The sequence below is a fragment of the Arachis stenosperma genome, chromosome 1, assembly GCF_014773155.1.
Source record: "Arachis stenosperma cultivar V10309 chromosome 1, arast.V10309.gnm1.PFL2, whole genome shotgun sequence".
NCBI lineage: Eukaryota > Viridiplantae > Streptophyta > Magnoliopsida > Fabales > Fabaceae > Arachis > Arachis stenosperma.
In genome coordinates this window covers 18,707,574-18,717,905 of record NC_080377.1, presented here as the reverse complement: position 1 = coordinate 18,717,905, position 10,332 = coordinate 18,707,574, and the positions used below count along the sequence as shown (strand labels likewise).

Here is a 10,332-nt window from a genome sequence, read left to right as displayed (position 1 = left end):
AGGAGGGGGCTTGGGACTATGTGAGACACCGGTGGAGGTAGGTTCAAATGGAGTCTCGCAAGGGAGAATAAGGATTTGGGCGCCGTTCCTTATATCATCTCAAATTTGGGTTTAGCAATCTGTTAGTGTGAAATTTTGGGTTCCCACTCTTTTGGTCTTTTATAATAATAATAATAATAATAATAATAATAATAATAATAATAATAATAATAATAATAATAATAATAATAGGATAATAATAAAAACAGCCATGTGTAACAAAGGCATGTCATTATTAATTCACACCTGCACACCGCCTCAAGTACAAGTATGGGGGAGTGTTAAAGTGTATATAAACATAGGAATGATAATATAGGGGTTTGGCTTTTTTATATAAGTAAATATGCCAAACACTTTATTTCCCAATATACGCATGGAGTGAAAGTGTTACTTAAATACGCATGCCCAAGTCTCGGCTGCCGCCTGCGAGATGGGATTCAACTCAATATCAAGTGTAGCGGCCCTGAAATGGAACAAATCTGCAGCAGGTTCCATGTCAATGGCGGCGGGCACGAAATGGTGCAGCAACCATTATGTGGTTGTCACCTACGAAATGGGGAACATCATGGACGGCGGCCACGAGTTGGCACCAATTCAACTGCGGCGCACTTGAGTTGGAACACTTCTGGTGTACTGGCCACGAAATGGGATCGTGGAGTGCCTATATAAACGGTGCTGGATTAACTACGGAAGAAGACATTCTGTATCCACTCTCCTCCAACTCTTCAATATTCTCTCAAGTTCACTAGCTTCTTTCTCTCTTAAAAATTTTTTGGGTATTCAGATTGGCTTTTTTTGCATATGGCTTCGGAGAACGTGTATTTAATTTTATATCCGAATGGAGAAATTTCTCATACAGCAGAAGGGATTACATTCGTTTGTGATGATCCATTATGGATAATGATTCCACCGCAGACATCGTTGCAAGATCTGAAGAATCTTATTCTGGTTCATACCGGGATGGTTGGGAAAAAAAAATCACGAAACTGACTTATAGAATGCCGGTTGCAGTGACCAACTCGTTTGCGTATCAAAAAATGCAGATAAAATCTGATCAGCAGGTGTCAATGATGTTCTCTTATCATCGCAGCATAGGTACCATATATTCGTTGGAGCTTTGTCTGAATATTCAGGATATTGGCGGAAGCTCGTCCAGTTCCAATAATGTGGATTGTGTGAGAAATCTGGGAGCGGCTGATTTTGTTCCGGGGCCGGATACCAGTAGGGCCCGAAGTCCAAGCTTCAATACATTTATTGTGCGGGAACAGAATGCAAATCTTCAGGAAGCGCGCCCGTCCCCGTCAACGTTACTTGGGTTCGATAGGCATGCCGATGTTGGCATTGCTGAAACTTCTGACGAGGATGACATTGAAGAATTCAGTGGTGATGAGGCAGAGGCCGTTCTGGAAACGCAACCTCTGCATGGCGACGATGTTCCTCCAAGACCGGTCGAACCGGTAGCCAGACGTGTATCCTCCAGCACACCTGCACACTACCTGTCCCTAAATCTTGGAGCAATGCAGTCGAGTAACGCAGAGGACAGACCTAGCAGCTACGCTCTGTCAGGCGAGATGGAGCTAGAGATTGGGTTAAAGTTTCTGAACCGGGAAACAGCGATGCTTGCAGTCAAGAACTACAACATCCGTAGGAGTACAGAGTATAAAGTCGTAGAGTCAGACCAAAGGAGGTATGTATGTCGATGCAAGCAGTTCGGTGATCGATGTCGCTGGATGGTACAGGTTGCGAAGACAACGTATTCCTGATTTTGGGAAATTCAAAAATACGAAGGGCCTCATAGTTGCCTGGCAAGTTCGATGTCTCAGGACCACGCTCAACTAGATAGCAATGTCATCTGCCAGCACATATTCCCCATGGTGCATGCTGATGCGACTATTTGTGTAAAGGTGTTGCAAGGATCGGTGGGTCCATGTACGGTTGCCAAACAAACTACACATAAAAGAAACCTTTTCAGTAAAAGCATATACACAGTAGTTTGAAACATATTAATAACAACTAGCACCAACCTCATTCACATTCAGATTGTCCAACCTCAGACGGTGCCTCAATAACCGCTGCTCAGCATAGTCATTTTGTCCTTTTTTTCCTGCCCACCTGTTGGACCACGACAAAATTAAAAAAAATAAAGAATCACCAACGGCAAAGGATATATGAGAAAAGTCACAAAGTCGGAAGACATGTATACCGTACCTCGTTGCTAAAGGAAAACTATATGGTGTCGTAACATTCGGTGCGAAGAAAGGTAACCTGTAGTATATCCACGACATGAGCAACGTATGACAACCGGCCATACCCTCAACACTGTATTCCGTTGCTAAGCACATAGCACGATATAACCAACAGAGGATGGCGCTACCCCAACTGTAGGTGCAGATGGCATCAAAGTCAGCCAACAACGGCAGATATCGAACATGCACCGTGTTGTTGGCCTTGTCCGGAAGAAGCACGGCTCCCAACAAGTAAAGCATGTAACACCGTGCATACTGCATGAGGCCATTATCTTCTAAGTCAAGCGGCATTTGCTGAAGACGAGTTCAGAGCCACTTCAGCTTTATGTTGAACTTGGTTGTCCCTACGTGGCCGGCGGGAACCTCACCTAGAAGTTCATGACACCATTCCCAAATATCTCTTTGGTGAAACTTGCTCTATGACCTCAAAGTACCACTAACAGGTTGACCATCAACAGGTAACCCTAACTGCATTGCTACATCCTCCAGGGTTATTGTACACTCGCCCCAAGGTAGATGGAAGGTATGTGTCTCCGGTCGCCATCGTTCGACCAAGGCACTAATAAGTGGATTGTCGTACTCGAAGCGCTTGATCAAAGAGGCGTGGTAGAATCCCGTGCGTCTCAGATAAGGCTCAAGCCTCTGCTGTCTAATTTCCATGCTTGGATCTGCAGGGTCTACCGTGAAAACATCGACGAGCGTGCCATGAGGAGTAAGAACATGTGTCGGCTGCAACCAAAGGTAGCAAGAAATACAACAGCTCAAAATTCTCTAAAAAAATTTCTAAAAATGGAAAATATTATCTCTAGTAATCGATAACAACAACAATCAACTAAATGACGTAAACTAACCTTAAGAAATAGATGTGCCGCTATATGATATTCGTCCAACCGGTTCAAGTTTTCCTCTGCATTAACCCCTCCTCCACTCATATTAAAAATTTTTTTTCTCAGCACTGCCCTCCCAACCACCACCTCCTACCTTCCTTTTACCACTTACACAAAATTTTTTTTTACTCAAAGCCCCCTTTAATCGTGCATCAGGTCCCCTCCCTCACAACCCTTTTATAATGATGTTGGCTCCCTTTCCAAGTGTCTCCTGCCTCCCAACATGACCAATGCATGTGCAGCTGCTACGTTGACCTCCAATTCGTGGGCGCCAGGGACGAGGTCCTCCAATTCGTTGGCGCCGCCAGCAGCTTGGTCCATTTCGCATGCAATGGCCCTGATGTGCCAACCTCGTGTGCGCCGTCACTGATGTTGCTCCATTTCGTGCATGGCAACAACGAAATGAAGAAAGCTGCTCTCCTGCGCCATTTCGTTGGCGTCACCCAAGAAATGATGGCAAATTCCATTTCTTGGTCAGCGGGCACGAATTCGGAATGCGTATTATGGGATCAGTTTCAACCGGTGCGTATTTGAAGAATAAAAGCTACTCATATATTTAATTAGATAAAAAAGCCATAGTGGTTTTCTATATCTGAAACAAAAATTAGTTGTCACATATTTTTCAAGATATAATTTTCGCATAAAAGTAAATCATAGTGACCTCTATTACTATTAAAAAGGGGATATTATTCGCACATCGAATATATCAAAAATGTCTTCTTATTGGACCAATTAATATAGCATCCCTATCTAATAGACAAAGTTCATACTTGTATTACTGCATAACTATAATTACCATGTTTCATACATAATTAGATAAATAAATTATCTGAAAATTAATATCATAATGTTGACCAAAATATAGATACAAGGACTGTCCAATTTTCCAAATACGAGTCACTTTGAGGTGCCCGTGTTGCTAAGGCAAACCAAAGCTCCATACCTATCTATCTATCTATCTATCTATCTATCTTCTTCCCGGTATTCCCCTGCTCTCTCTATGCATGTTTTGTTGTTGTTTTTGTATGTATCATGAATTTTTTATCTTCACCAATTTTGAGTACAAAACAAGCACTTCAATGGGTAAGCAACAACATCTTTCTTTGTCCATTTCTATAAGAATTCAAAATTCATTGAAACAGGCAACACCACCAAAGAAGAACTCAAACTTGGTCTACTGGCTATGGCTGTGTTTGCTGAGATCATTACTTTGTGGATCTGTCTAGAAGAATATTTTGATTCAAATATATGTGGTTGAAATGTTCCTGTGGAGTTTTTCTTTCGAAATTATAAATTGTTATTTAGGCTAACTCTTGGGTTTTATTGTTAACATGGAAATATATCTAGAAGCAGTAACAACTTAAAAAAAAATAACCCAAAATCAACACTAGAATTATTGAACATAAAAAAAATTGGCTAAAATGATAACAATATATAAAGTCTGGGTATTTTAATATATTTATACGAAACCTGACAAGTGTATGTTAGATTTATATTGTCCATATAATTATTGCACAAAGAAAGCCTAAGTTGTCGTTAGCAAGTTTAATAAGTATATATTTGATAAGTATTACTAACATACTTATTAGCAATGATTCATCCAAAGTTCATCGAATTATTATAGTGCATGTATTGTAAATTATCTAAGTAGTACAATCTTTAAAACAAGAACTAGATAAAAAATTAAATATCAGAGAGTGCCATGATAAATTAGTTATAAAAATATATTCTCCTTAATGAATATAGCATAATATTGTTTCCGCTATCATATGCAACCTGACTCTAAGTCCTTCACCTAAACCAAAGTTTTCCCCTCAAGGATTTAAGTATCTTAGTTGCCTACATAGCTAAGTGCCACGCATTCTTCTTCTCCGGAGACATTCCACGATAGGGATATTCATTCTCTTTGGGCGTTCTATTGAGGTCGTAGGACAGCATCGAACCCTTACGTTTAGCAGAATTTTCGCCTTCAGAGATATCGAAGGAGACAACATTCTCTCCTTCCAACGAATCTAGAACCACCTCCACCGGGTCTTCAGATTCCTTTTGTACATTGTCTCAAGACATTCCTGAGAGGTGCAAGGTAGTCAAACAAGCCCAGATTAGGAGGAACTAGTGTGTGAATTGACTAATCAGAAGGCTTAACATTTAGAGTCAATTGCTTCTTTAATCAGACAACATTAGAATTATAATTAGTGAAGCCAAGGGGTGACCCCTACTTCAAATACGCTCCAAATTAGGATGGAGAGTCTATGCAATTCAACTAGGCCGAGTCTTTAGAATTAATATAAAAAAGATAAAATCTTATATGTACATGAAATAAGGTAGAGTGATGATATATATATATATATATATATATATATATATATATATATAGCTCACGTACCGCTTTAATGGGCGAACAGCCCAACCCTTGGAACATACTACAGCTCCAGGTGGCGAAGAGTCGACATCGAGGTGCCAAACCTTCCCGTCGATGTGAGCTCTTGGGGAAGATCAGCGTTAAGTATCCCGTCTGGGGAGTACGTTCGCAAGAATGAAACTCAAAAGAATTGACGGGGCCTTCTTTTCACACTATTACGGATACGAAAATAATGGGAAAAATAGGATTCGACGGTCAACTGTTCCTATCGAAAATAGGATTGACTATTCTTTGATCAAAGGAACGGAGTGTGCCCGGGCTCCGCTGGTAGCGCGAACGAGAAAAGGTATCATTTTTCAATATATAAATATAAATATATATATATATATATATAAAAGTCTGCATTCATATATGGGTTAATTAAATAATTCTATATAAGATTTGTCAAGCTTATGGTGAATTAGACATAAACAGATCATATAAACAGTACAAAATCCGAGTCTTTCTTACTGTCCCATAGTCGCTCAAGGCCGTGTGCTATGAGTTTAAATTCCTCCCGTGCTGCAATATCCAGTTCAACGACAAGAGAGTTCTCATAGCGTGACTGCACAAAGAAGCATAATTAATGTATAAGTACTGTAGCTAGAAAAAAGTAAATTTCATTTTCCAAATGTAAAATATTGAGTAGTAAGTAGAACATGAAACCCAAATTGAGCAGGCGCACATCATGCCAAGGCAAAGGATGGTAAAACATGAATATTTACCTTCACCTCGTCAAGTATTTCCTGTGAGCACCACCTTTCCGTACTTGTTATAAACTCAAACCCAAATTTAGCCCGGTATTTTCGGTCCTAATGAAGCATTTCCTAAAATTTTAGAATAACCACATGAATATGGTTTCTTTTGACAAATAAGAAAATGGTTTAAAAAATTAAACTTGGCAGCGGCAAACAAACCCTCATCATTGAACCAGGTGCATGACTAATGGCTCGATAAAGGTGACTTTGTCCAGAAAACGCATCCAACCATGATTGTATACGGGACTCTTTGAACCACAATTGCCTTGCAAAGGACATTGCATGGTCCAACAAAGAGAACGGAGACGCTTCTATCATCTTCTCTGCGAACCAATGGCTTCTGGTAATGAGAAAGAAGTCTCTGCTCTCCAATTTCCCTGATGATCCACCAAAAATAGAAAGAATGTACAAAGACAATATAAAAATGTGACTGTAGAAAGTCTTGAAGGATAGAAAACAGCGTTGTCAAGACCCAGTTAATAAAAGAGCTTTATATGAGAGGATACATTTTGAAAAATCTAAAATAACTCAATTAAATCAACCTATTGTCGGAAAATATGACTAAAATACAATCTACTGAAATATGAACTACATGCATGATGGAGAACAGTATTTTAGGATTCGGCGGCCTCATCACAATCTTCAACCCTTTCGTTAGTAGACTCCTCTAAATCGCCGTCTCTCGTCAACCGCAGGCCTTCGACATCAAATTCAGGGAGGTTACTCATACAGGACTGTGGATGAAGGTCGACCTCACAATGTTCATAATCTTCTCCCATGTCAAACAAATCTCTTGGCTTCACATGGACCACTACACTCCATCCATTCTCCACCTCATCCTCCATGTAGAACACAAGACGCGCCTCAGATGCCAAGATATATGGCTCATCGTCTTCTCGATCACCGGTGTAGATCGGATTGGCAAAATTGACACAGGTGTGGCCCAAAACGTCTTGCCGGATGCCTCTGCCCGACGTAGTGTCTGCCCAAAGGCACTTGAACAATACTACAGTGAATTTACCGCTGTAATTTAGCTCGATGATGTCTACTAATCTCCCGTAATACGAGACACCGCCAACAGCAACATTGGAATCCCGTTTACTTGCATAACTTTTAGTATCCGAAGTGACATAGACCCCGCTATTCTGTGTTTTCATCCCTTCCTCCCTCGACATGGTCCTGAATTTAAATCTATTGACGTTGTAACCCTGATAGCGTCTGGCCTGAGCACGAAGACCGCAGGCGAGCCACTGTAACTCGTTCGAATGATTCGTGCCTCCAAATGGGACCTGACATTGAATCATTAGAGACAAGAAGGCATCAAAGGGTTGTAGGATCCTGAGATATTATAGATTACCTTATGCCTGAACCAGTTCGAAAATTCTCTGTGCACAACACTATCTATTTGAGACTGAGACCTTGTTTTACCTCGCAGTTTTCTCTTTGTGAAGGCTATGTACTCACTGTGCATAGACAAAGTTTGTTCAAGTTCATTTATATCAATACCCAAATTGGCTCACTGTATAATTTTAGAACTTAGGCTGTTGTACTTACTCCAAGAATTTCTCTACAGCACTGCAATTCACCAGTACATGACGATGTGCTTGAAGCTGTTCGGTTGCTGTTAGAGTAAAAAATGAAGCTGCCCCAACCGACTTTTCAACCTCTGGGAACATGTCGGCAATCTCGCTCTCTGGAGCATTGCTCGGCCAGTCGTTAACGCGCGTCAGTCGGTTGATCCTAGTCTCGACATTATCTAAGTATCTTGAACAGAACGTGAGAATATCCTCGGATAAGTAGCCCTCTGCAATCGATCCTTCCGGTTGTGCCCTGTTACGCACGTACTGCTTGAGACGACATAGGTACCTTCGAGTAAATAACATAAATTAATAGGTGACAACTATCCTAGGTATAGAGGTCGAGAAAGCTTAAGTAGATCTTTACCTCTCAATTGGGTACATCCACCGGTAATGCACTGGGCCACCAATATGTACCTCCTCGACCAAATGCACCGTTAGATGAACCATAACTGTGAAGAAGGTATGTGAAAATATCATCTCCATGTGGCACAGAGTATGGACAACACGATCCTGAAGGAGAGGAAGTTGTTGAGGATCTATGGATTTACTGCATATTAGTCGAAAAAAGGCTGATAACTCAGCCACGACGGCGGACACTGGGGTGGGCAAAACGTGTTTTGACGCAATTGGCAGTAGATATTCCATTAGGATATGGCAGTCATGACTCTTCAAGCCGAATAACTTACACTGTTTTAAATCAACACAGCGAAAGATGTTGCTAGAGTACCCATCTGGAAAGACCACATTCTTGATTGTCCTAAGAAAGACATCCTTCTCTGGATTCCGCATGGTAAAGACTGCAGCAGGATACTTTCCACCTTCAAATGGCCACATATTCTGCCGGATGCCCATCAACTGGAGATCTTTTCGAGCTTTTAGGTGGTCTTTGGACTTACCGCTTTCGTTCAACATGGTGAAAACAATGTTGTCGCATACATTCATCTCTATGTACATCACGTCAAGGTTGTGACGTAATTTGTTGTTCTCCCAGTACCGCAGATCAAAGAATACACTCCTCTTTTTCCAGAAAGACTCGTCTTGGACCACGGTCTGCTGTCCGCGCCTTCTTTTACCGCTGATGAGCGGATAATTTATACGCTTTTTGGCATTGTTTTTAGTATATTTTAGTTAGTTTTTATTATATTTTTATTAGTTTTTAGTTAAAATTCACTTTTCTGGACTTTACTATGAGTTTGTGTGTTTTTCTGTGATTTCAGGTATTTTCTGGCTGAAATTGAGGGTCCTGAGCAAAAATCTGATTCAGAGACTGAAAAGGACTGCAGATGCTGTTGGATTCTGACCTCCCTACACTCGAAGTGGATTTTCTGGAGCTACAGAAGCCCAATTGGCGCGCTCTCAACGGCGTTGGAAAGTAGACATCCTGGACTTTCTAGCAATGTATAATAGTCCATACTTTGCCCGAGATTTGATGGCTCAAATCGGCGTTGCAAATCAGCTTCAGAATTCCCGGCGTTTAACGCCGGAACTGGCACAAAAATTGGAGTTAAACGTCCAAACTGGCATAAAAGCTGGCGTTTAACTCCAGAAAAAGTCTCTACACATGAAAGCCTCAATGCTCAGCCCAAGCACACACCAAGTAGACCCCTGAAGTGGATTTTTACGTCATTTACTCATTTCTGTGTACCCTAGGTTACTAGTACACTATTAATAGGACCTTTTGATATTGTATCTCGACCTCATGACACATTACACGTTTCTTATTGTATCTTCTACGGCATGAGTCTCTAAACCCCATGGTTGGGGGTGAGGAGCTCTGCTGTGTCTTGATGGATTAATGCAATTACTACTGTTTTTCATTCAATTACGCTTGTTTCTATTCTAAGATATCACTTGCTCCTAAACTTGATGAATGTGATGATCCGTGACACTCATCATCATTCTCGCCTATGAACGTGTGCCTGACAACCACCTCCATTCTACCTTAGATTGAGTAGATATCTCTTGGATTCTTTAATCAGAATCTTCGTGGTATAAGCTAGAATTGATGGCGGCATTCAAGAGAATCCGGAAGGTCTAAACCTTGTCTGTGGTATTCTGAGTAGGATTCAAGGATTGAATGACTGTGACGAGCTTCAAACTCCTGAGGGCTGGGCGTTAGTGACAGACACAAAAGAATCACTGGATTCTATTCCAACCTGATTGAGAACCGACAGATGATTAGCCATGCTGTGACAGAGCATTTGGACCATTTTCACTGAGAGGATGGGAGGTAGCCATTAAAAACGGTGAAACCCTACATACAGCTTGCCATGGAAGGAACCTTGCGTGCATGAAGAAGAAGACAGTAGGAAAGCAGAGATTCAGAAGATAGAGCATCTCCAAAACCTCAGCCTATTCTCCATTACTGCAAAACAAGTACTTATTTCATGTTCTTTTACCTTTCACAATCAAATCTGATAA

The 10,332-nt window shown here is 41.0% G+C and overlaps 1 protein-coding gene across 1 annotated transcript; it reads right to left on the bottom strand.

Annotated features, from left to right (window-relative positions):
• Positions 1-1,874: 1,874 nt before the first annotated feature.
• On the bottom strand, positions 1,875-2,576 carry LOC130976278 (protein MAIN-LIKE 1-like). The gene is made up of 3 exons (XM_057901102.1): positions 2,248-2,576; positions 2,089-2,151; positions 1,875-1,986 (listed from the first exon to the last, which is right to left on the bottom strand). The coding sequence occupies exons 1-3, from the start codon at positions 2,574-2,576 to the stop codon at positions 1,875-1,877; spliced, it is 504 nt and encodes a 167-aa protein (XP_057757085.1).
• Positions 2,577-10,332: the final 7,756 nt, after the last annotated feature.

Coding starts and splice junctions, on each gene's coding strand:
- LOC130976278 (XM_057901102.1), bottom strand. CDS start 2,576: ATGCCGCTTGACTTAGAAGATAATGGCCTCATGCAGTATGCACGGTGT. Junction 2,152..2,247: donor AGTTTTCCTTTAGCAACGAG/GTACGGTATACA, acceptor GTGGTCCAACAG/GTGGGCAGGAAAAAAAGGAC. Junction 1,987..2,088: donor TTATTGAGGCACCGTCTGAG/GTTGGACAATCT, acceptor TTTTATGTGTAG/TTTGTTTGGCAACCGTACAT.